The sequence below is a fragment of the Trachypithecus francoisi genome, unplaced genomic scaffold, assembly GCF_009764315.1.
Source record: "Trachypithecus francoisi isolate TF-2019V2 unplaced genomic scaffold, Tfra_2.0 Lachesis_group11, whole genome shotgun sequence".
NCBI classification, from domain to species: domain Eukaryota; kingdom Metazoa; phylum Chordata; class Mammalia; order Primates; family Cercopithecidae; genus Trachypithecus; species Trachypithecus francoisi.
Genome location: NW_022681456.1, coordinates 10,242,329 through 10,266,655, shown reverse-complemented (window position 1 = coordinate 10,266,655; position 24,327 = coordinate 10,242,329). Strand labels below are relative to the sequence as shown.

The 24,327-nt window shown below is 59.8% G+C and overlaps 4 protein-coding genes across 40 annotated transcripts in view; 2 read left to right on the top strand and 2 right to left on the bottom strand.

The window, feature by feature from the left end:
• Positions 1-3,111, bottom strand: part of ABCB9 (ATP binding cassette subfamily B member 9) — a 47,914-nt gene extending 44,803 nt beyond the window's left edge. The window contains exon 1 of one of the 2 annotated variants that reach the window (XM_033220237.1): positions 2,670-3,111. The gene's annotated coding sequence lies outside the window, so the exon portion shown is untranslated. The remainder of the gene's footprint in view (positions 1-2,669) is intronic. The other variant, XM_033220236.1, reaches the window with a different exon arrangement.
• Positions 2,681-8,335, top strand: OGFOD2 (2-oxoglutarate and iron dependent oxygenase domain containing 2). Of its 4 annotated transcripts, none has more exons than XM_033220242.1 (7): positions 2,681-3,077; positions 3,766-3,822; positions 4,893-5,006; positions 5,109-5,208; positions 6,736-6,863; positions 7,041-7,298; positions 7,371-8,335. In XM_033220242.1, the coding sequence occupies exons 5-7, from the start codon at positions 6,825-6,827 to the stop codon at positions 7,632-7,634; spliced, it is 561 nt and encodes a 186-aa protein (XP_033076133.1). In that variant the 5' UTR covers positions 2,681-3,077; positions 3,766-3,822; positions 4,893-5,006; positions 5,109-5,208; positions 6,736-6,824; the 3' UTR covers positions 7,635-8,335. The 4 variants fall into 4 exon arrangements, with proteins under 4 accessions (XP_033076133.1, XP_033076131.1, XP_033076130.1 ...); XM_033220240.1 differs by lacking the exon at positions 2,681-3,077 and adding an exon at positions 3,160-3,340; XM_033220239.1 differs by lacking the exon at positions 2,681-3,077 and adding an exon at positions 3,160-3,340 and having other exon boundaries at positions 7,041-8,335.
• Positions 8,336-8,830: 495 nt separating this feature from the next.
• On the top strand, positions 8,831-12,844 carry ARL6IP4 (ADP ribosylation factor like GTPase 6 interacting protein 4). 15 transcript variants are annotated; one of them, XM_033220257.1, is made up of 6 exons: positions 8,831-9,074; positions 9,457-9,576; positions 9,906-10,190; positions 10,268-10,385; positions 10,776-10,845; positions 10,927-11,215. In XM_033220257.1, exons 2-6 carry the CDS (start codon positions 9,468-9,470, stop codon positions 10,981-10,983), a joined length of 639 nt encoding a protein of 212 aa, XP_033076148.1. In that variant the 5' UTR covers positions 8,831-9,074; positions 9,457-9,467; the 3' UTR covers positions 10,984-11,215. The 15 variants fall into 15 exon arrangements, 14 of the variants coding, with proteins under 14 accessions (XP_033076148.1, XP_033076140.1, XP_033076145.1 ...); XM_033220252.1 differs by having other exon boundaries at positions 9,013-9,141; XM_033220251.1 differs by having other exon boundaries at positions 9,013-9,141; positions 9,457-9,609.
• PITPNM2 (phosphatidylinositol transfer protein membrane associated 2) overlaps positions 11,793-24,327 on the bottom strand; it is a 171,966-nt gene continuing 159,431 nt past the window's right edge. For 8 of the 19 annotated variants that reach the window (XM_033220207.1, XM_033220214.1, XM_033220208.1 and 5 more), the window contains 14 exons: positions 23,817-24,064; positions 23,124-23,302; positions 20,733-20,999; positions 20,087-20,230; positions 18,856-19,020; positions 18,097-18,258; positions 17,035-17,183; positions 16,544-16,660; positions 16,096-16,212; positions 15,822-15,970; positions 15,593-15,742; positions 14,951-15,134; positions 14,740-14,868; positions 11,793-14,655 (listed from right to left, as the gene is read on the bottom strand). In XM_033220207.1, coding sequence (XP_033076098.1) covers positions 14,332-14,655; positions 14,740-14,868; positions 14,951-15,134; positions 15,593-15,742; positions 15,822-15,970; positions 16,096-16,212; positions 16,544-16,660; positions 17,035-17,183; positions 18,097-18,258; positions 18,856-19,020; positions 20,087-20,230; positions 20,733-20,999; positions 23,124-23,302; positions 23,817-24,064 — 2,484 coding nt within the window. In that variant the 3' untranslated portion in view covers positions 11,793-14,331. The remainder of the gene's footprint in view (positions 14,656-14,739; positions 14,869-14,950; positions 15,135-15,592; positions 15,743-15,821; positions 15,971-16,095; positions 16,213-16,543; positions 16,661-17,034; positions 17,184-18,096; positions 18,259-18,855; positions 19,021-20,086; positions 20,231-20,732; positions 21,000-23,123; positions 23,303-23,816; positions 24,065-24,327) is intronic. The other 11 variants (XM_033220220.1, XM_033220222.1, XM_033220224.1 and 8 more) reach the window with 9 other exon arrangements.

The following is a 24,327-nucleotide window of genomic DNA, read 5'->3' as shown; positions in this document are numbered from 1 at the left end:
AAAAAAGCTATTATTACAAAAAGAAGGCCAGGCAATTGGCTTATGCCTGTAATTCCAGCACTTTGGGAGACCTAGTTGCTACAAACAATTTAAAAAATTAGCTGGGTATGGTGGCACATGCCTGTAGTCCCAGCTACTCAGGAGGCTGAGGTGGGAGGATTGCTTGAACCTGGGATGTTGAGGCTGCAGTGAGCTGTGTTCTTACCACTGAACTCCAGCCTGGGCGACAGACCCTGTCTCAAAACCAAAAAAAAAGAAAAAAAGAAAGAAAAAACACTCCATGCCATATGCCATCAAGGAAATGCAAATTAAAACAGCAATGTGGTATCAATACACACATCCTAGAATAGCTGAGATCTGGAGCACTGACAACACCAAACTCTGTCAACGATGAAGAGCAACAGGAACCCTCATTCAAGACTGCGGGGGATGTAAAACAGTACAGCTAGCGAGGAAGGCAGTTTGGCAGGTTTTTTAAAATAAAACTAACTATATTCTTACTATATGATCAAGCAATCACACTCCGTGATATTTACCCAGAGGAAGTAAACATTTACGTCTACAGAAACACCTGTCCACAGATGTTTATAGAAGCTTTATTATTATTACTTTTGCGATGGAGTCTCACTTTGTCTCCCAGGCTGGAGTGCAATGGCATGAACTCAGCTCACCGCAACCTCCGCCTTCCAGGGTCAAGTGATTCTCCTGCCTCAGCCTCCCGATCAGCTGGGATTACAGAAGCCTGCCACCACGCCCGGCTAATTTATTTATTTTTTTGAGATGGAGTCTCACTCTGTCACCCAGGCTGGAGGGCAGTGGTGTGATCTCGGCTCACTGCAACCTCCATCTCCTAGGCTCCAGTGAGTCTCCTGCCTCAGCCTCCCAAGTAGCAGGGATTATAGGGGCACGCCACCATGCCTGGCTAATTTTTGTATTTTTAGTAGAGATGAAGTTTCACCATGTTGGCCAGGCTGGTCTCGAACTCCTGACCTCAGGTGATCCGCTGGCCTCAGCCTCCCAAAGTGCTAGGATTACAGGCGTGAGCCACCATGCCTGGCCTCTATGTCAATTTTTAAAGTATGTGTATATATACACATATACAAACATATACATTTGATTACACATTCATGTACATACATTCACATACACATACACATACCACTCTGGAATCAGAATACTCTAATTCCAGAGCGTTCTAATTCTGGTTCTGCTATTCACTAGGTTTATGACTCTAGACAGGTTCCTGTACCACTGAGCCTCAGTTTCCTTATCTGTAAAATGGGGATAATAACACCTTAAGCAGTCCGCAAAGATATATGTCAGTGCTGGCTGGCAGCACACGTTGATTCAGTACTTTCTGATAAATATTCTCACTGCTGCTCCCTGTGGTGACTGAGCCCAGAGTGACTGGAAGGGAGAGGGGGTCCATGGAGAGGGCCAATCTAAACTGATTAGCAGGCCGGGCGCTGTGGTCTCAGTTCCAGACCAGCCTGGCCAACATGGCGAAATCCTGTTTCTACTAAAATACAAGAACTTTGGGAGGCCGAGGCCGAGGCGGCCGGATCACGAGGTCAGGAGATTGAGACCATCCTGGCTAACACGGTGAAACCCTTTCTCTACTAAAAATACAAAAACAAACAAAAAAAAAATTAGCCGGGCGTGGTGGCCGGCGCCTGTAGTCCCAGCTACTCAGGAGGCTGAGGCAGGAGAATGGTGTGAACCCGGGAGGCGGAGCTTGTAGTGAGCCGAGATCGCGCCACTGCACTCCAGCCAGGGCGACAGAGTAAGACTCCGTCTCAAAACAAACAAACAAACAAACAAACAAAAACCAAAAAAATTAGCTGGGCGTGGTGGCGCGAGCCTATAATCCCAGCTACTCGGCGAGGCTGAGGCAGGAAAATTGCTTGAATCCGGGAGGCAGAGGTTGCAGTGAGCAGAGACAGCGCTACTGCACTCCAGCCTGGGTGAAATTCCATCTCAAAAAATAAATAAGTAAATAAATAAACTGATAAAAATAGTACACGCTCATCTTGCAAACTGCTGCAAAGGGAGAGGGGGTGAGGATGGGGTGGGGTACTGCATGTGCCAGGCCTGCCTGGTGGCTGGCTGGGGAGCCGACCTGCTCTGGGCCTCCTGGGGAAAAGGGCAGTTAGGCGGGTAATGAACATTGAGCAGGGGAAATGGATCCTTTCCTAGGTAGCAGGGCCTCTCGCTATCACTGGGCTATCAAGACGACTGTAAAACTTTAAACACCTTCTCGGGCCGGGCAGCTCTGCACGAGAAAACCCCAAATCCCACATACTCCCACCATTCCCAGAAGCCCTGTGGTGGTGAACTGGGGAACTCAGAGGGCAGGCTGTTGGGTTCAAATGACATATTTGTCCCTTACTGGATGTGTGACCTGCGGCGGGTCCCTGTGCCTTTCTGGGTCTCAGTTTCCCCATCTGTAACACGGCGATATAATAGTATCTAGCTCAAAGGTTTAATGCTGGCAGATCACCGAGCAAAGGTCCGGGGACGGAAGAGGCTCGGTCTGCAGGACTTGTCATTTGTTGGCCGCGGTGAGACCACGCCCCGTCGTCCTCCCACACCTGACCCCGCCCTCCCGCGTCCGTTGGGAACGCCACCGGAAGTAACGCGAGGCGGAACGTTTTAGCGGAGACACTCACTGGGGCAATCTGAGGTACTCCGAGAGACTGTGGCGGAGGGACCGGAAGCGCCAGGCAGGGACCCGGGGTAGATGCCGAATCCAAACTCAAACGCACAGGTCTGGATGATTGAAGCAGCGGCGGGAACTAGTAGGACCTCCGAGCTCTTTAAACTGTCCTCAGCCTTCCCCGTGGGCTCGGCCGGTTCTCCACAAGCTCCGAGCAGAAGAGGGGCCAACGTTTAAGTCAAAGGCCTTGGGGCTCCGAGTCCCTCCCTCTCCCCGTCCTGTGAAGGCCCAGTTCAGCTGTCTGTAAAGTGGAGCCATTAGTCCCTGCCTCGTGGTGGGAAAACTGAGAGGCGGAACGAGAGGGCCACCGGTCCCACCCCCTCCCAGGAGCATCTTTCTCCGCAGACCATTTCCTGGCGAGGTGCGTCTTCGTCCTTTTCCGCCCTTGGGAACTTAGAGCGGCCCCTTGGCCGCTGGTTCCGCACCTCCCGCGGTTGGGGGCGTACCCGGAAGTGCCCCTGTGGAAGCGGGCACGGCGGTGGGCGCTTCACCATGGCGACGGTGGCGGCTCCGCGGCGCTTCTGCCGCTGCGCCTGCTTCTACACGGATAACTTGTACGTGGCGCGCTATGGGCTGCACGTGCGCTTCCGAAGCGAGCAGCAGCTGCGCCGGGACTACGGCCCGGTGAGTGGCCGCTGTTGTCTCTACGGAGCAGTGGGCAGAGGGGCAGTGGAGGAGGGTAGTTCGTCCCCAAGGTCGTTTGCTTTGCGCACGGCGCGCACCGCATCCTCAAATACAAGAATGACGGCGTCTCTGTGCCTCAGTTTTCTCAACGTAAACGGGTAATAGTATCTCTCTGTGAGGTTGTGAGGAAGGAATGAATACGCATGTAGAGTGCCTAGGACAGGGCCGGGCTCAGCTTGCCACCTCATAGCAACACCAGCCCGGAGCCCTGCCCTCAGCTTGACAAGGTTCCGCAGTTCATCCTCTCCATGATCCTTTGAGGTCGGGGCTCCTCTCCCCATTTTAAGCAGGGGAAGCTGAGGCTTAGAGAGTGAAGGGACTTCCTAAGGGCATACAGTAATGCTCAGTGTTCTTTCTGCTCCCAGATCCTGCGCAGCCGAGGCTGTGTTAGCGCCAAGGACTTCCAGCAGCTGTTAGCAGAGGTACCAGTCCCCTGCCCCTGCACAGCTCCTCCTTGTTAGATTTGTGTCTGCAGCTTGAGGGGTCCCCTAGCCTCAGTCCCTGATCCCTGAAGGATCACTTAGGCCCTCACTTTCCTCCTTCCTGCCCCCCACTCACCCCTCCACACCTGGGTCTTGGCACCAGGAGAGAGAAGGGGAAATGCTGAGTTGCCTAGTCATGCCATTCTTAACACCTCTGGGAGATAAGCACAAGCACCACCTTCATTTTGGATTGAGAAGCTGAGGCCTAAAGAAGAATCACTTGCCCAAGCTTTTTTTTTTTTTTTTTTTGGACATGGAGTCTTGCTCTGTCGCCCAGGCTGGAGTGCAGTGGCGCTATCTCGGTTCACTGCAAGCTCCGCCTCCCGGGTTAACGCCATTCTCCTGCCTCGGGCTCCGTAGTAGTGGGGACTACAGGTGCCCACCACCAAGCCCGGCTAATTTTTTGTATTTTTTAGTAGAGACGGAGTTTCACCATGTTAGTCAGGATGGTCTCGATCTCCTGACCTCGTGATCCACCCTCCTCGGCCTCCCAAAGTGCTGGGATTACAGGCGTGAGCCAGCGCCTGGCCACTTGCCCAAGCTTTTACAGTAGGAGCAGATGAGATCCCAGGCCCCTGGGCTCTTCACACCTTCCCACATACCCTGCAGGCTGTTGCCAGGGTTGCTGACCCACTCCCTCCTCCTCCTCCCCCTGGAGTCAGTGGTGGGAAGCTTCCCAGGAGAGTCCTCAGCAACCTCTGGAACACAGGACTTGGCCATGACTGTCTCCCTCCCCTGTGTGGGCCCAGATGGTTGAGGTACATTTAGGGGTTCTCATCCCAGCTAGGCTCAGGTTCGGCAGCCTGAAACAGGACGGGTCTCCTTCTAGAAGTCCCTTTCAGCTAACAGTCTGGAACTTGCAATTGACATAGATAGATTCAGGAGTGTAGGCTAGACTTGGCTTCCAGCCTGGGCCCTGTCTGGCGTTCCTGGGCTTCAGTTTCTTCATCTGTACAGTGGCCTCAGGAGGATGGGAGGCCCCACCTGGTAACGGCCTTGTGCCACCCCAGCTTGAGCAGGAGGTGGAGCGGCGGCAGCGACTGGGGCCAGAGTCAGCGGCTAGGAAAGCCCTCATCGCGAGTTCCTACCACCCGGCACGGCCTGAGGTCTACGACTCACTGCAGGTACCAGCCAGCAAGAGTGCTTGAAGGCCGGTACTGGAAAGAGGAGGTAGCATTCAGGGCTGAGGGGCTGCCTGCCCCACAGCTGGTGTGTTCTGCCCCTAGGATGCAGCTCTGGCCCCCGAGTTTCTGGCTGTGGCTGAGTACAGTGTGTCCCCGGGCGCAGACCTCAAGGGCCTTCTCCAGCGGCTGGAGACAGTATCGGGTGAGGTTCTAGCCCTGAGACCTGGCAGGACCAGGGGATGGCAGCCTGGGAAACCTGGGTGTGGGATACTGGGGTCCTTCCAGCCACCATCTCTGCCTCCAAAAACCAAAGCAGCAGGAGCTGGAAGGGTCAGTGGGACCAGCCTGCCAGGAACAGGCCATCTGCATTCATTCATTCATTCAGTACCTGCCATGAGCTGGTATCCTCATTCCTTCCTTCACACCTTCCTTCGTGCCCTCAGCCAGCAAATAGTAGGTATTTGTGTCGTGTGGGACAGCTGGCACACTCAAACAAGGCTGATCCAAGATCTTAAAAGGACCATTGAGACAGGTGTGGGCAGGGTAAAGGGACCAGTAAGGAATGGCAAAGCCCCGCCCCCCAGGGCTGGCAACAGGAGAGAGCAGTTACCACCTGGAGTTGTGGCTCTGGGCAGAGGCCTGCAGCCATGCCAGACACCAAGTAGGGCAAAAAATGCCCCATTTCTCCTCTTACCTTTGGATTTCCTGCTGGGCTCACTTATTGGCTAAACCCAGCAGGAAATGCTGGGCAAGGGAGGTTTGCATATTGTTTAACCTCTATGACTCAGTTTCGTCATCTGTAAAATGGGAGCAACAGTAACCCCCTCTCTTAAGGCACCGTGATGATCAAGTGAGTTAATCTACATAGAGTGCCTGACACAGGCCCGTGCCTAGTGTTTGGAAAGTGTTTCCTATTCTTACTGGCACTGATAGCCTGGGCTAGGGGCTCCTGTGGGAGACACATGTTTCCCCTCATGGAGGCTGTGCTTTGTTAGGGGGCATAGGTGGAAGGAACTCCCCTCCTCCCAGCCTGGGGGTGCTCTCCTCATTGCCTTCCACTCCCCGGCAGCTGAGATTGTGCTGAGGCTGTTGGCTGGGGCAGGGCCCCGGCTGCGAGGTGGCCCCATCGGGGGCACGCTAGCCCTATACCCCTGGGCACTGGTGCATCTGCCAAGAAATGTTTAGGTTTCCATTCTCAGCCTGGCTTCTTCTCCCTCCAGGGCCCAGCAAGAAAGAACAGCCCCTCCTGGCCTTCCTGCTAGGGGACAGAGGCTCCCAGAGCCACTTCTGAGTTGGGGTACAGACCTCGGTGGCTCATCAGGTGAAAGGAGGTGCAGAGAGAGCCTGAAGTTGGCTCTGTGATCCCAGCTTGGCCATCACTGGCCTGCTGGGTGTCGCTGGGCTACTTCCTTTCCTTCTATGGGCCTCAGGACCCATATGGGAGCTCCCAGGGTCAGCCCTGTGGACACTTGTGGAGTCTGAGGAATGGTTCCTGGCATAAGTTGGGGGGCATGGGAATCAGCCTCCCCTGCTCCTCATGTTACTTCATTTAGTCATCACAACAGCCCTGAAAAGCGAGGGCCTTATCCCCATGGCACAGGCGATGCAACTGAGGCTTGGGGGAGTGAACAGACATGCCCAGACTCACACGGTTCACGGGAAGACTGAAGCCCAGGCTTGGCCGGCCCACAGCCACATTCAGGCCAACAGACCATCCCTCCTTCCACAGAGGAGAAGCGCATCTACCGGGTGCCTGTATTCACAGCACCCTTCTGCCAGGCCCTGCTGGAAGAGCTGGAGCACTTCGAGCAGTCGGACATGCCTAAGGGGAGGCCCAACACCATGAACAACTACGGGGTGGGTGAGGCCTGGCCGGTGGCAGAGGGGGTGGCTGAGGTCAGGAGGCAGTGTTGGAGGTGCTGCAGATGGGCTGCCTGCCTGGGCTGCGAAAGGTCACAGTGGGATCATGGCGGAGTGGAACCCCAGGGTTGCAGCCCCCTAGTTTCCTTGCTGACCCCAGGAATCCCCTCCCAGGTGCTGCTGCACGAGCTCGGGCTGGACGAGCCGCTGATGACACCACTGCGGGAGCGCTTCCTGCAGCCAGTGATGGCCCTGCTGTACCCTGACTGTGGCGGGGGCCAGCTCGACAGCCACCGGGCCTTTGTGGTCAAATACGCACCGGGCCAGGACCTCGAGCTGGGCTGCCACTATGATAATGCTGAGCTCACCCTCAATGTGGCCTTGGGCAAGGTCTTCACAGGGGGCGCCCTGTATTTTGGGGGCCTCTTCCAGGTGAGTGTGCAACCCATGCGGCAGGACCTGGGGCAGCTGTGGGTGCCCAGGCCTGAGCCGTCCCATCTGCAGGCACCTGCAGCCCTGACGGAGCCCCTGGAGGTGGAGCACGTGGCGGGCCAGGGTGTTTTCCACCGTGGCGGCCAGCTGCATGGGGCCCGGCCCTTGGGCACTGGTGAGCGCTGGAACCTCGTCGTCTGGCTCCGAGCCTCTGCCGTGCGCAACCGCCTCTGTCCCATGTGCCGCTGTGAGCCCGACCTGGTGGATGATGAGGGCTTCAGTGATGGCTTCACCCGAGAGGAGCCAACCACGGTGGATGTGTGTGCGCTCACCTGAGGCTGCTTGGGCCTAGTGTGGGGGTGGCAGGGCAGGTGAGGGCTCCGTCACCTTGGGCTGGGGGCAGAAATAAACTCCCCGCAGCCTACCGCATTTCTTGGCTCGAGGCTGTGCCAGCTTCTGGGTCATCCTCTGGGTAAACAGGCTGCCTTAGTTCAGGTTTGTCGGAAGCAGAGTCTGGAATGAGGCTTTGGCAAGGGAGTTAGGGAAGCAGGGGAGGGGAGGGAGCAGCTGGGCAAGGAGGTGGCTTCAGAGGAAGTCCAGCCTCAGCAGGGCCCGCAAAGAGCTCCAGGCAGAGCCCACAGTACCACGGTGTGCCCACACCATCGGTTGGTGGTTCCCAGATGAGGAGGCCAGAGAAGGGTGAGTAACTTCCCATACACTTATGTCCAGGGCAGGGTACCTTCCAGTAGCCAAGGGCAGCTTCCAGAGACAGCACAGATGCGAACCCTCAGCAGCAGGCATCACCCCCAGTGACTCGGGTGGGCCACCAGTAGCATCTTCTAGATGGCAGAGGGGTGAATGGCAGGGCCAGGAACCAGGCTGCCTGGGTTCCCATTCTGTTTCTGCCACTTCCAGCTGTGTGGTTTTGGATGAGCCTTCGCCTTTTGGTGCCTTGGTTTCCTCATTTAGCACCTACTTCCTAGAGCTGTTTTGAGAGTCAAATACGCTGATGTATCTATATAAAGTGCTTCGCAAGAGCCCTTTGTGTTTGCAGCTGTCATTATTGTGGAAGAGTTGCCACTTGGGGGCCTGAGATCGGATGAAGCTCACAGCCACGATTTGGGTTACACATTTGAAAATCAGGGGGCTTCCATATTGCAGTCTTGAGTTCGGTCTCCCTGGGAAGGTGGGGCCACCAGCCCCATGCCCCCGTTGCACGGATCAGCTTGGAGCAGAATCCCGGCTTCCCTCCGGATGGGCCTGGGTCCATTCCCGCGCTCACTGCCCAGATCTCTCTGGCCCTTACGGACACGAGTTTGCGACCTCTGAGTCACTGGGTGGGCTCGTCGAAAAGACCCGGGCGTCTCACTCTGGAGCTCACAGTCGTACGGAGAAGACAGGACCAGCCGGGGAGGAGGGCGGCGCGTGCGAGGGTCGCCTTCTTCCCAGGGCACCGGGGGCGTGGGTGCTGCGGGAGCGCGCCGAAAGGGCAGCCTTGGAAGCGGGCGCAGCTTCGGCAGACACAGGCCTGAGGGGCTGCGGAGCTCGAGGGCTGGCGCCAGGCTGCAGGGCACGGCCTCGCCCCGGCGCCCCTCCTTGCCTCTGCGGGAGGTGGGCGCGCCCAAGGCGGAACCTGGGGCGTCAGAACGAAAGGCAGCGGCGCCGCGCTTCCCGGCCGGACAGCCTCCAGCGCAGCGCCCCGGCCGGAAGCCTTCTCGCCGCCGCTTCCTCTCAGGAAGGCGTGGGGCGGGCTGTCCGGCTCGCAGGGCGGTGAAGGTGGGAACGGAACAACCCCACGGAACCCCTTGAGGCGGCAAGGCCGCGGAGGGCGCGGGGCTGGAGGGTAGGAGAGCGCAGGAAAGCGCCTCAGACGCCACTCGCGGCGGACTGCGGCCGGTTCCCAGGAGCTCCGAGCCGGGTGCGCGGGCGTGGGGCCTCCGGGCGGGGGCGGGCCCTTAATAGGCGCCGCTGCGGGGACTGGAGTCGGCCTGAGAAGCCGGAGTCCCCAGCATTGGGGGTGGGTGAGGGTCGCTTATTTTCCCGGGGCGGTGACGGGTACTGGGCGCCGCGAGGCCCCAACCCCGCTAGAGCCGCCCTTGGAGCCCGCCCGTGGCCGGCTTGGGGGGCTTCGGCTCAAGCGCGTCTTCCCCGTCGCCAGCCCGCGGCGCCATGGCTCACGTCGGCTCCCGCAAGCGCTCGAGGAGTCGCAGCCGGTCCCGGGGACGGGGGTCGGAAAAGAGAAAGAAGAAGAGCAGGAAGGACGCCTCCGCATCCCAAGGTCGCAAGGCCAGCACGGCCCTCGGGGCGGACGGTGAGGACCACAGGCATCGGGGAGAGTAGGCGCAGCCACTTCCCGGGGAAGTCGGGGCGGGCAGCAGTCGGGGACGCTCAGTCATGCCTCTGTGCATCCGGGCCTGAGATGTGAGGGCCAGGCGCCGCGGGAGCCGGGAAGGGGCTCCTCCGGGAAGCTCCATCTCTGTTGTGGAAAGCCCGGCAGGAGGCGCTCACCCTGTAGATGGCCTGTGCCTGCCCCAGGCCAGAGTAGGGGACGAAGGTTTACCTCTTCCCCTGCTGGCATTCTAGCCTCACCTTCTCCCTGCATCACAGAGAGAAGCAAGCACAAGGCCCGGAGGAGACCACGATCCAGCTCTTCCTCCTCCTCTTCCAGTTCTTCTAGCTCCTCTTCTTCCTCCTCGTCCTCCTCCTCTTCCTCCAGTGATGGCCGGAAGAAGCGGGGGAAGTACAAGGACAAGAAGAGGAAGAAAAAAAAGAAGAGGAAGAAGCTGAAGAAGAAGGGCAAGGAGAAGGTGGAAGCACAGCAGGTGGAGGCTCTGCCGGGCCCCTCGCTGGACCAGTGGCACCGATCAGCTGGGGAGGAAGAGGATGGCCCAGGTACTGTGCCGCCCAGCACCTGAGAGGGAGAAGGTCCCTTCCCAAGGCCTGGCCACCACCTCCATCTTCCCTTCCAGTCCTGACGGATGAGCAGAAGTCCCGAATCCAGGCCATGAAGCCCATGACCAAGGAGGAGTGGGATGCCCGGCAGAGCATAATCCGCAAGGTGGTGGACCCTGAGACAGGGCGCACCAGGTGGGGAGCCCTCGGCCTGACTTACACCGCAGGGTCTGGGAGTGTTGGCCGAAGATGTGTGCTCTCGGGAGGAGCGGGGCCGGGCGGGGGTGCTGCTGCCTGAAAAAGGCCAAATGTGGGCAAAAATACCATCACTTGGAGTAAGCAGTTGTAGGGGCTGGAAGGGCCTGGAGGAGGCTTTTCAAAGGGCTGTTGGCGGGGCTGAGGCTGGCAAGGTGGAGCCCAGCTCGGCTGCCTTCATCAGGGAGAGTGGGTGAGGGCCCAGGGTCTGCCCCCTCAAGGCTGCGGGGCAGGAGCCTGGGACCCTTCTGCCGGCTGCTTCTGGTTCTGCTCCTTTGGCATTAGGGGAGCTGTCTATTCCTTGCTGAATGGAGGCCCTCCCACCCCCAGGCTAATTAAGGGAGATGGTGAGGTCCTAGAGGAAATCGTAACCAAAGAACGACACAGAGAGATCAACAAGGTGGGTGTGGCCCCTCTGCCTGCCATCCACCCCAAGCTCTGTTTGTGATGTTCCCCTCCTCCTGTGTGCTTTCTTCCCCAGCAAGCCACCCGAGGGGACGGCCTGGCTTTCCAGATGCGAGCTGGGTTGCTTCCCTGAGGGCCCCGGCTGGCCAAGGCCTGTGGACGGTGCTGGCGACCCGGCCTGGGCAGGCTTCAGGGTGCCAGTGGGAAGCCTGATGGGTGCCGGTGGCCTTTCCCCCGTGGATTGGCCTCTGGCCCAGCCCAGCCTCTTCTCAGGGGCAGGGGGTGGAGGATGGGGTCACCGGCCTGCTCGGCACCCCCATCTGAAGCAGCAACACTTCTTAGCTATTAAAGGCTCTCTGGTTAGAGACTTTCTCTGTTCTGTGGCTTTTTGTGCTGAGCGGGAGGGAAGGGTGCTACATGACTGCCAGGGAAAAACAAGGGCTCCGGGAGCTTTCGGGAAAAGCTGGGGTGTCCTCTGGTGGTAGTGAGCACAGGCCACACCAGTGCCTGAGCCCTTCTCATCTTCAGGTCAGTCTGCCTGGACCAGATACCATGCCAGCTGAACCCCAAACCCAGAGAGCTGGCTCTGAAATGCCATGCACTGAGGCATGGAGAGAGACGGCTTCCCCTGCCATGTTCATTCCACAGATCACAACAGTGCAGAGCCAGGTGCTGGGGCCGGGTGGCCTGTGTGGGAGGCCTGGCTCCTACTGCCCAGCTGTGTCCTCCACTCTGAGGCAGGGAGGCTCACGGCGCCCGCTTCACGGGGGGTCTTAGAGGGCAAACTGAGTTCCAGCCCAGGAAGGAGCTAGATAATAAGGCTAGGCCCAGAGTCAGCCCTGCACGAATGTGTTGGCGTCACTGTGTCACTAGCATTATTGTTCCATGCCCCCATCTCACCATGCCCCACGGTCGCCAGTGCAGTAAAGAGACCCAGAAGGCAGCCTTCCCGCTTCTTTAATTGGTGTAACAGACATGACGTTGTATACAGAGCACACTCAGGCCCAGTGATGCGGGGACAGCAGGGACGGGTGGGGAGAGTAGGGATGCTGCTCACACATGGCCCAGAGAGACAGATGGCACATGGACAGACCAGACAGGAGGGGCTGAGACGTGAAGGCTGTGATGGGGCGGGCAGTGGGACTCAGACCGAGCCGGGGAGGGGTGGGGGTCTCTGCTGAATCCCTCTTTAGAAATCAAAGAGAAGGCAGGTGGTGGGGCCTGGGGCCTGGGAGTGTGGTGGGAGTAGGACTAAGGCTTCTATTCTAACAGGCCTGGGGGGTGGCAGTCAGCAAGGCCTGCCTCACCCTTTGGTTATGACTGGTCAGGCCTGAGCTCTGCAGCTCAGCACCCAACTCTGTAAACATTTTTGGTATTTTTAAAGGACGTTGCCCTCCCTCTCTTAGTTTCAGAAAGACTGGTGCTTCCTCAAGAGGAGAATGTGCCAAAAGGAATCTGAAGGGAGGAGGAAAGCAGACCTGGATACAGAAGAGACTTCCCATGGGGGGCAGGCTGCCCACCTCGCCATCTATGGCTGAGGGCCGCTGGGAGAGCCCCAGGGGACTATTGCTGTTGTCCTTGGCGTGGCTGGCGGCTGGGCAGGCAGGTGGGGAGCGAGGAGCCGAGGAGCCATGGGGGAGCTGCCCCCTAGGGAGAGGCTGAGCCCACTGCCCACGGGGCCTCCCGGCCTTTATTGCAGGAGGGCCCGAGACTCTTCCAGGTGCTTCTCTGGATGGCTGGTCACCGAGGCAGCAGGCAAGACAAGATGAGGTGGGGCCGAGAGTGGAGGAGGCACTGGCCACAGGGCCCCTGACCGGGGCTGTGATTGTCGGGCCAAGCGGCTTCCCGCTGGGAGCAGGGGTGTCGGATATTGCACTTTCACTGCAACAGTTACATGAAAACTTGGTCCATAAAATAATCGTTGCTTTATACATAATGCCTGAAACAACAACAAAAAGCTACATCTTAAATATGAATAAACCCTGAAGGTTCCATCCCTCCAGACATTTTTCTCTGCACAAAATAAATAGCTTTCACTCTGTATAGACCCACTTTTGCAGAACATTTACACGACCCTTTGGCTGTACATATCTACACACAAGAAAAAGTTAACATCACTCTGTGCACCTCCCCAGCCCCGTCCACACGGCCCAACGCCAGGCCCAGGTCAGCCGTAGCTTCTTGGGGACGTAGCCTGTTCGCTGGACAAAGGCTGAGGCCAGGCAGGCTCTCCCACCTCAGGGAAAGCCGAGGAGCAGCAGAGGGGCCACTGGAGCTGGCCACTGAGCGCCACAGCCAAGGTACGCTTGGTGCTGGGGAGAGAGGGCAGACGGTCAGACCCAGCGTGCAGGACAGCATGGTCCTTGTTCAGGCGAGAAATGAAGTCATGGCTGCCTGCCCTGAAGCTGACAAAGCAAGTTGTGGCTTCTTAGATTCGGCATGAAAACGGAATTGGCGTTAAAAAAAACCGAAGTGTGTGCCCCACCCACCCCAGAGTAGAAATTCAGTGGGATTGCCGGGGGCCGGGTGAGGCAAGGAGCCCATGCCTCGCTGAGTGGGCAGGAGCAGGGCCCACGGGACCCAGAACCAGGCTGGACTCCGTCACAGTGCTGGGTGTTTTCAGTGTGGAGGGGCTGCTCTCAGTACTGAAAGAGTTAAGAAAAGGAAGCAGCCAAGGATTGCTCATTTAAAAAAACCTCATAGAAATCAGATTGAGAAGTAGAAAGGCGTAGAAACGTGGGCGGGCGGCCTTGACTGATGGCAGGGAGCGGAAGAGGCGGCCAGGCCCGTCCAGCCTGTGGCCTGAGGCTGGAAACAACACTGGCCTGGGCTCCAGGCAGGGCAGGCGGACAGGTGGGCAGGGTCCGGGGTGCAGAAATTAAGATACGGCCTTTCTCTCCTGCTTGCACGAGGCTCTGCCGCACTGGAGCCTTCAGTGTGGTTGTAGGTCCTGGGTCAGCAGGTACTGAGTTTCATGCATGTCAACGGGTCTGTAGCCATAGGAGGTGGCAATGGGTCTCCGCTCTCAAAAATCAGTGCAAAACCAGTGAGGTTGAACAGTTGAGAAACTCGAGTTAACAAGATGCAGGCTGGACCCCTGTTGGAGCTGCTACCAAATGGGAGGGGACCTGGGAGTGAGGGTGGCCAGTGAATGGGGAGGTGGCAGGCTGGGCTTGGGCCCACACCTGGCACCAGGACACTTGGAGATCCACGCAGGGCAAAATGTCTGGGAGAGCCTCCCAGGCCAGTCTGAGTGGGGAGTCCTGGTCCCTCTGCCATCCTGGGGCTGGTGGTCCCTGCCAGCTTCCATGACAAGCTGGACCCGTCAGGCCTGAGGACGTGAGGCAGGGCAGGGAGCACTGTGTGGTGTGGCCCGTGTCCTCTGCAAGGCCCTGGGACAAGCTCCCGGGCCCGCGTCTCTGCATGTACCCAGGCCAGGCCTCCTAGCACCATGGAGACCTCGTACTGCACTCAGGGTGCCCTACTTGGGGCCCGTGGCCGCCCCCGGCTCCAGGCGGCCAGTCATGGCGCGGCCCCAGCAGCCGGCCGCCATGCTCATGCTGCGCTGGCCCCGCTGCTCGCCATCTGCCTGGCTCTGTGTCCGCTCGTGCCGGTGGCTGGGGCCGCTGGGCTGGGCCGAGATGGTGCGAAGCAGGTGGTTGCGAGAACGCAGGAAGTCACCCTGGCCAGGCAGGCCGAAGCTGCCCTTGCGCAGCGCCATGCGGGTGGCTGTGTTGCGAGCAGGCCGCGCCCGGTGGCTGTACTTCAGCTGCGCCAGGTGGGCTGCGTAGCCGTCCGTGATGAACTGCGGGGGCAGTGAGGACGGCTGTCACAGGCCGGGGCTCCCTGAGCTGCCCGCCTGCACCCGCCTTACAGTGCACCTGCTCACCTGGCACTGCTGCTGCAGCTTCTTGGTGGGCCGGCCCACGATGTAGATCTGCATGGGGGACAGGCTGATGGCGCTGTAGACCGCCACGTCCTTGGTGGAGCCGTAGGCCGCGTGCACGCGCAGGTGCAGCTGTGGGGAGACTGGCATGGGCACAGGCACCATGGTCCCTCTGCCGCCACCCCTGTCCCGCCCCCATCCTCCCGGGCCCCACCTCGGAGATGAGCAGCTTCAGGAAGTTGGCCTTGTGCCGCAGCGGGTCATGCACCAGGCCGTCACAGAAGGACACCACGCCGTGGGGGAAGTTGTGCTGGGCCAGCCACGCCACCACCCGCTGCTTCTGCATGTCGGGCCGGCCCGTCACGTAGATGATGAGGTAGCCCAGGTCCTGCCAGTGCCTGGGGGTGAGGGGCAGGCCTGGGTGTCTCATGGCCACCCCTTCCTCGCTCCTGGGCCTCCCTGTCTCCTGCCCAGCCAGGGCCCACTTGGGCCATTGGAAAGCACATCTGATAGAGCTCAGACAGTGACCATGACAATGGTGACAATGACAGTGCCGCAGCAGGTCCTTGGGTGCTTGCACCGGGCGGCAGATGCCCCTGCTGTGGTGTCCCTGGCTTACCAGCCTCACTTTCCAGATGCAGGAATTGGAAGCCGACATTGAGACGTGACATCGCTTGCCCAAGGTGACATAGCTGATAATTGGGGGTGCCGGGCTCTGAACTGAGGTCATCAAGGCCCAGTGCCTGAGCCAAGCGTCCCCCACAGAGGTTCCCCTGCCCTCCTCCACTTGGCTGGCAGGAGCCCCTGAGCCCACACACCTTGCTACAGCCCTTTTGTGCCCCTCCGGGCCACTCACCGCACCACGTCCACGGCCCCGGCCCGCACCTTGGGGTCGCTGCCCATGATGGACACGCTAGCGGCAAAGGAACCGTCGATGCTGAAGACCACGAACTCTGTGCCCTTGGGCAGCACAGTGATGTAGCTGTCGGCAAACGTGTGGTCTCCCCTGGCAGGTGGTGGGGTGCTCATCAGAACCACCCAGAGCCTCGCCCTGCCCACCCCGCCCACCCAGTGCAGGCATATACCTGACCACCATCTTGATGGGGTAGACACCCACGCCCAGGCGGTGCGACTCAGGGATGGTGTAGGAGACACGCCCACTGTTGTTGGTCACCAGTGTATCCAGGTAGAGCCACTCGCCCGAGGGTGGCTGGGTCATGATGTGCACATCCACCTGGGCCCAGCAGGCTGGTCACGGGCTGGCTGTGTCTGGCCTCCCCACCCCCTGCACCCTGGCCAGAGGGCAGCAGGGAGCTCCCCAAAGTCCCTCCATGTTACCCCTACCTGCCGTGTCCTTACCTTCTCCCCAGTCAGGGTGACCATGTCCAGGGGCCCATACATGAACCTGCCCGTCAGAACCTGGGGGCCGTCCTCATTGGCGAGGGCATCATTGATCCGGTGGTTGGCCGTCACGTTCTGTGGAGGGAGCAGCAAGCCCGGGTCAGGGGTCAGAGGGCACCCCAGGTGCCTGTGTTCTGCTCAAGCTCTGTGGGCCTGAGGGGCAGGCTTGAGCTGTGAGCTGCACAGCCCACGTCCAAGTCTGGATCAGACACGATGACGTGGCCTTGGAAAAAACTAGGAAGCCTTGCTGCCCTCCTGTCTGTGAAGTGGGCTGACAGCTCCAGCCTCATGGCCCTGGAAGGTACATAAGACTGCAGGCTTCCCTGCAACTCAGTTTCCTCATCTGGACACGGAGGCTGGTGACAGGGTGACAACGTGGGGGCCTGGGCGCCCGGGGGACCCTCACCCGCAGCTTCACGTGGGTCCGCTTGCGCTGCCACTTCTCTCTTGGCTTGGAGGGGGTGAACACCGACACTTCCTTGCCATCCAGCTCCAAGATGCTGGAGTTGTCATGCCTCATGACCTGGGAAGAGGGGACAGGGCAGGGCCATGAGGCAGATGGCACCCTGGGGCTTCCTGCCCTAGGAGGAGGAGGCCCAATGCCAGGGAGCAAGAGGAGCCTGTGGGTTGTAGGGTGCGTTCTTCAACCCACTACCATTTGCCCAGTAGTCCTCAGATCCCTGTGCGTTCACCTGACGAACGTGTAGATATGTTCCCTCCATCCCAATGTCCTTAAAAGCCTGAACACACCCCAGCATAAAGGTGCCTTCCTCTTGCTTGCTCTGTGATCTGATGGGGTTGGAGGAGTGTCCTCACTGTCTCCTCGTCTGTGAAACGGGGCCCTGTCATGGGTGTTGTCACTCAGGGCCCTCCTGGGAGGCCTGGGGCCCCGGGTACCTGTCTCAGCAGGAAGGAGACCACGTCTGTTGACTCCCAGTAGCTGGCGTGGAAGAGGTGAGGCAGAGCCACAGTGGGGAAGGCCGTGAGGGCATCAGGGCAGTACAGGGCATAGTCGATCCGCTTCTGGCCCCACCACTTTGCAGCGACTGCCAGGAGGGGCCGTGATTGGGCTGGGGCTGTATAGCCCCAGACAGGGACCCCAAAGGGTCACTTGGCCCCTCTGGCCTGCTCAGCCCAGCCCAGACCCCCCACCAGCTATAGCCAAAGTGAATCTTCTCCCAGGCTGGGAGTGAGGCAAGCGGGAGGGAGCGCAGGCAGAAGCACACAGACCCAGGCCAGTGGTGAGTGCCAGCCCTGCTGAGGGGCTCCCGCGCTTGCATGGGGGGACCAGTCGGAATCTGTGGGATGGTACCAGCTGTCCCTGGTCCCTTGCTGACTCTGGTGACCCTCTGCCCTGTGGCAACTCCATCGCTGCCCTCTCTGGGCCACTCCTGGTCTCCCGTCTTCCCCTTAGGCCTCAAGACTGGGAAAGGCTGCACAGAGGTGGGGTTACAATTCCTGACCCCCAGGGCAAGGGTGCTGCCCTCCTCGCACCTGGGACACCCCACGAGCCCTGAGGCACAGCAGTGTGGGTGGGGAAGCCTGGGCCTCCAGATGGATGGTCCTGGTGCATCCGGCTCTGCCACTAGGGGCTTGGAGAGGGCAACCTTCCTGAACAAGACGAGCTTGTAAAGTGCCTCCTGGGCTGTCCGCAGGAGGGGCCCAGCAGCAGGGCCTGGTTTACAGGTCCGGGCTTCCGTAGGTTCTGCCCGCAGCTTTCCTCGGAGCTTCCTTGGTCCTCATCTGGCCTCATTCCAGCTCTGTCAGGTCCCCGGTCCCCCCACCCCACTAGACAATGCCACCAGCTCCCACCTCCTCCCTGGATGGCCAAGTCCTCCCAGCCCAACCTCCAGCTCCCTGTTAGGCTGAAGCAGGGGTCCAGGTGGGCAGAGCCTGATGGTGAGGGGTGCTCAGCAGCAGAGTGACCCCCCAGTGAGGGGAAAGCGTGTGGGGTGGTACCTTCTCTGATGTCCAGCTCAGGGAGGCCAGGGGCCCTCTCCAGGCTGGGGCTCGCCTGCCTGGCTGGAGGGTGGGGGCCAGGGGTGATAGGGCGGGGTGGGGGCAGGGCGAGCAGGGACAGACGCCTGACGCTGGGGGTATGGCTGAGCGCATCGGGGGCCTCTGAGAAGCAAGAGCAATGGATGGCTCAGCCACATGGGGGGCCACCACGCTGCCACATCTATCGGGGCCAGGCAGGACACTGGGACAGTGCCAGGCCTGCGGCTATCAAGGGTGGGCCCCTTGGCCCTCCTCACGGATGAACACAACTGCTAGAAACCCCCATCCCAGCCTCAGCCCCTGCATAGCCACGCTGACTGCAGCTGTGAGAATCCCTGGCCCAGCACGGGGGGCAGCCACCTGGCGGGGACTGAGAAGGGAACCCAGACTCTGCTTGAAGCACCAAGAGGCTTCCTGCAGGAGCCAAGCATGAGGAAGGTGGGGCCCTTCCCAATGCGCCTTCTTCCAGAATCCTCCCGAGAAGGCGAAGCTTCTCAGCCTGGACACTGCAGAGTCTTTGGACTTGACCAGTCTCTGCTGTGGGGCTGGTCCAGGCACTGCAGGTGCCCAGCAGCCTCCCTCCCTCTACCCACCAGGTGCCAGCAGCATCCCTCCCCAGCTTCAGCAGCTAGAAATGCTCCGAGACCTGGCCATCAGCTGTCCCCTGTGGGCACGATGGCCCTGGCTGAGTGAGGAGGGTGAGGGGCCTGGTGCACTCACTCTGGGCAATGCTGGATGCCGTGTAGCTCTCGGCCATGCCTGACACCTGGCTGGCGATGCTGATCTCACTGGCTCGGCGGAAGCCACGACTGGCAGGGGCAGTGCTGGGCGAGGAGGGGGTGGCATGCTCTTGGAAGGCCACATTGTGGGTCTGGAGCACATCCGCTGCAGGTGGACAAGGACCAGAGGCCAGGTAAGAGAGGCCCTGCCCAGCCCTGCCCAGCCCCGGAGTAGTCGGGGAGCCAGTGTGTCAGGGTCCAGTGTGTGCTTAGGCTGGGGGCCGGGCAGCAGCTGTGCCAGAGCCACCTGCTCAGGGCTGTGAGAGGGAGGGGCCCAGAGCTTCAGCAGGTGAGGAGGAGGCTGGGGCAGGGTGGACTGAAGCATGGACACAGACACAGGGCAGGGAGGCGTGGCAGCTGGGCTTAACCTCAGTCACCCTCCTGCCCCCCACACCCCTCAGCTCGTGTCCAGCAGCCCCAGCGGCTCCAGGGCCTCCAGAGCTCAGCCTGGCCTGACCTGACCCACAGCCCACAGCAAAAGCAGCGGCTCCACCCAGGTTTGCAGGGTGCTGACAACAGGTGACAACAGGGTGGCTTCCTGGGGATGCCCTGCACATGCAGAGCACAGAGAGAGGCAAGCCCTGGGCGTCCCTCACACAGGCCACAGCCAGCAGTCCCTGATGGGCGTTTGGGGACAAAGGCAGGTGCTGGGGCCTCAAGCCAGGCTCACCCAGGCCCAGGCTGAAGACAGGACAGAACAGGGAGGACGGGGATCAGTCAGACAAGCCACACCTGGACGGGGTACAGGAGGTGCCTGGGTGACCTCAGAGAGGGAAGGAGTGGGCCCTGGAGAATCCAACCCCTCACTGGGACCAGAAGCTTCCCCAGGTGAGGGGTGGGCCTGGCTGGCTCAAGGCCTCACCCCATCTCCCGTCTGCTTCTGGCAGAGCCCTGGAACTGTCACTGATGTGCTGTGTGGCCCTGAGATAGCCTCTGCTGTCTCTGAGCTGCTGCGCCCCTTTGCTTTGGGTCTGCCCTGCCTCTGGCCCACAATATGCGGGAGGAGGCACCCATACCAGTTCCTCAGGGCCGTCCCGCCCAAGTCTCTGTTCCTCACCACCCAGGTCCCACCAACTCTTGAGTGGCCAAGGAGGGCATGGGTTGGGGGGTGTCCCTGAGGAATGGGTCAGCCAGCGAAGCAGACGTCACCACGAGCAGGGGAGGGTACACACACTCGGCAGAGCCCGGGCGGGGCCCGTCTTGCCAGGTGGGCGCGGGAACAGGCATACTGGTTTCCAGGAAGCTGTCCCCGTGGGGGAGAGGGGCCAGGGGGCCGCCCTCCAGGACCAGCTCAGGGTTTCTCTGCACGGTCTCGACTGGAGGCAGACGGGGAGAGAACAGAGGACAAGAACAGACACTTGCATGGGCCATCCAGACACGCTCCAACACAGAGACTCAGGGCTCTTTGAGGACCAGGACATGACAAGACGCTGGGACACACGCTGGGGCAGGGGTCGGGCCAAGCCCACCTGGACCTCCCCTGCCCTAACCCGTCTCCTGCATCCTGTCTCGGGGCCAGCCACCTGCCATGATGGGACCCAGCCGACCAGGCCCCCTACTCAGTGAGGGTCCCTGGTGGGTCCTTAGCTCTGTCTCTGCTGGGATGGAGGCTCAGCTGTGGAGAGGGGAGTCTGGTCTCATTCTGCCCCTTCCCTGCTCCAGGGACCCTGGAACAAGGCCCTGACCTGTGCCCTCCGAAAGGTAGGAACCATCATTCCTGCCTCAGGGATCAGTGTGGAGGGATGCACCACCCCCCGCCTCCCACCCCCAACCGCTGTCCACCTCCGAGAGGCATTCAGCACAGGCTGTCCCTCTCACCCGGGGAAGAACCACATGGCATGGAGGACCTAGAGGCCAGGGAACCACACCTCCCCGACCTTCCCCTAGAGGAGCAGGGCGGAATGTGCCTCTCACCCAGCAGTGTGGAGCAGCCGTCCCCCAGCGGGTAGCGTTGGTAGCGGGGGACACTGAAAGGCGGCAGAGCATGGAAGCGCCGTTCCAGCAGCGGCTCCAGGCGCGACGCTGACGGGTCCGCGGGGTGGAAGAGGTTGTAGACTTGCTGGCAGGCCGGCCGCAGCTGGAAAACTGGGGGTGGGGGTGTTGGCTGCAGAGCTGGGGCCGGCCCTGAGGAGCAGGGGTGGGGGTGGGAAATTTGGGAACTGGGTTGTCTGCCGAAAGTTAGGGAGAGACGGGGGTGTGTCTCTGTCAATTTAGGACCTGTTTCGGTCATTGTCACTTTTTTTTCAGAGAGGGTCTTGCTCTGGCACCCAGTCTGGAGGGCAGTGGTGTGATCTTGGTTCACTGTAGCCCCAGTCTCCTGGGCTCAAGTGATCCTCCCCCATCAGCCTCCTGAGTAGCTGGGACCACAGGTATACACCACCACACCTGGCTATTTTATTTTTTGTAGAGATGGGGTCTCAGTATATTACCCAGGCTGGTCTCAAACTCCTGGACTCAAGGCATCCTCCCACCTGGGCCTCCCAAAGCACTGGGATTACAGGCATGAGCCCCCACGTCCAACCTCTTAATTTTTTTTTTCATTGCAAAAGTTATAATGATTGTGGTAAAAAGTGGTTTGCAGTACAGAAGAGCACATGATGAAGGGCACGTGGTGGAAACCCCTTCCACCCCAGGTCCCCCTGCAGCTCCAGCTCATCTTGCAGGAGCCCCACCGAGTGCTGCCTAAGGCAGCCCTGCCCTGCCTGTATGGGAGTATGTTTCTTCATCTGTCAAATGGGGCGGCAGTTCCAACCACATCATGGAGTTAAGGAGAGCACGTGAATGTAAGGATGTGTTAATTATCAGTACTGTATCTCACTTTTAGAGGGACATCAACCGGAACATATGCTATGCCTTCTGAACTTTGTCTTTTCTTCCTGCTTAACACAACAAATGCTGGTGTCTTTCATGTGAGCATGCATAGTTTCTCCTTGCTCTTTTTCAGGGGAGGCAGGTACTCCACTGTGTGACTGTGCCAGAATTGATTTAACCAGTCCCCTCCAAATAGATGGACATTTAAGTTGGTTCTGGTTTTTCACAGTGACACATAATGTGACCGCAACGGCACTGTCCCTAAGTCTCCATGCACCTGTGTGGGACTCTGTGGGGCTGTTCAGAGCCTGCAGTGGACGGGGCACAGGGATGCCCTCCATGGGGCTGCACCCCTTTACACCAAGTGTGAGCTGCCTTGGTTGTTGGGGTCCCTTTAAAGCTACCCATTTCTCTTCCTGGCAGTGCTGGTCACCAGTTTGTGGAAGGGGAAAGGGCCTGGGTGCTGAGTCCAGAGATCTGCTTTTTTTTTTTTTGAGACTGAGTTTCACTTTTGTTGTCCAGGCTGGAGTGTAATGGCACGATCTTGGCTCACCGCAACCTCTACCTCCCGGGTTCAAGTGATTCTCCTGCGTCAGCCTCCTGAGTAGCTGGGATTACAGATACGCGCCACCACACCCAGCTAATTTTGTAATTTTAGTAGAGATGGGGTTTCTCCATGTTGGTCAGGCTGGTCTCGAACTCCCGACCTCAGGTGATCCGCCCACCTCGGCCTCCCAAAGTGCTGGAACTACAGGTATGAGCCACTGCGCCCAGTCAGGTCTGCATTTTTAACCTAGCACTTGGCAAGCATCTAAACCTCTCTGAGCCTCAGTTTCCCCCTGTCATCTGGGGGTGTAACATGGGCCCTGTGTGGTTCCTCTCAGGATTGTGTGGCTCCTGGGGCTTTGCAGGCTGATCCCAGGGCACAGGGCAGGGACTGCTGCTTCAGTGATGCCCAGCTACCGGCCTGCTTGCCTTGGGTAGACAGACGCACAGCTGAGGCCCCTCCAGGGCTGGGAGCCCACTATACCCAGGAGGCTTTGGGGATGCCCTGCCTCTGCATCTCTCCCTATGGGAGGACCTTGGACCTGGGAGGCTGGGTCTGTCTCCATCTGACTCTGGGGTGGCGCCTTTTCTCCCTGGACCTCAGCTTTCCCATCTAGGGGATGACCCTCAGCTCCCACAGGCATCCTGGAGATGAAATGAAACAGCAGGTGTCACGGACAGCCAGTGACTGAGCTGCTGAAGCAGGAACAGAGGATAGCAAGGGGCCCTTGGTGGGGAAGACAGGAAGGAGGGCAGAAACAGGCCTGGGATGTGGCCATGATCTCATCACAGGGGTCCACTGAGACCCCCCACACCCACCCAGTGCATGTACCTCCCCTGCTGGGCTCTCACCATCCAGGGCTGGGATGACAGTCTTCCTCAAGGCCAGGACCAGCCCCAGCGGGCACCCGAAGAGGAAGAGGTCCGTGATCTCAAAGTCAAACCTGCCCAGGGCACCTGTGCCGTCCAGCATGGTGGAGCTGCTGGAACGGCGTGAGCAGGGCTCAGTCCTCAGCACGCTGGCATGGAGGCTGCAGTGGGGGACGCACGAGGTCACACCACAGCCCCTCTCAGAGCTGGCCTTCCTCTAGCCTCAAGAGGGACAGGGTGGGTCCCACAGCCCCCAGGAGTCATCAGACCTAACCTAAATAAGACTTAGCTGTCATGTGAGTGCAGCTGCCATCATCTGCCAAGACACTGCTGGTGGCAGCAGGTCCCAACCTCTCTTGGGGGCCCACTGGCTTCAGGACAGCCCTGACCTGGACCACCTGCCCCTGGTCCATTCTGACCCCAACTCTGCCATTCCCCACCCTCACCCTCAAGACAAATTGCTCCCTCAGGCCCGAGATGGCCCTTAGTGTATATGAGACAAGGCACCCAATAAGCCACTTTCTTCTGGGTCCAGACTGGGATCCCAGGTCTCAGGCTGGGGGAACCTCAGGCAGAGACCCCGGGCCTCCCGTTGGCCATCGCAGGGGATGCTCCTCCCTCTTGGAGCCTCTTCCTGCACCCAGAGGCGAGCCCCAGCCCCCCAGCCCTGCCCACCTGGACAGGAAGGCCTGGTGCTGCTGGACGGTGTCTAGCTCATAGGTGGACGAGTCGCTCCTCTTGCGGGGCAGCTGCCTTTTGGGGTCCTCGGGGCCATTGCTGCGGGGGATGTCGACGTTGCTTCGGCTCAGGTGCCGACTGCTCTCCAGGCTGGAGCCACCACTACTGCCACCACCACCACTGTTGCCACCACCGGAGCAGTGTGCTGCATTCACCAGAATGCCCGGGGACAGCATGTCGTTGTCCTGGAATGGCCCCATGGAGGCTCACTGCCAGGTGGCCGCTGGCCTAATCCCTTCTCCAGCATCCTGGAAGCTGCCTCCTCCCTCCTAACCCCAGGCCCAGTGGCCACAGTCCAGCCGGCCTCTCGCCAAACCAGAGAGGAGGGCCCCTGTTCCCTTCCATCCCCCCACCCACAAGCCACCCTGGACCTCACTGGTCTACAGGCCATTTGTCACTGTGCAGCAGAGGCAGGGAAGCAGAGAGGGGTCGCCCATCACACCTCCTA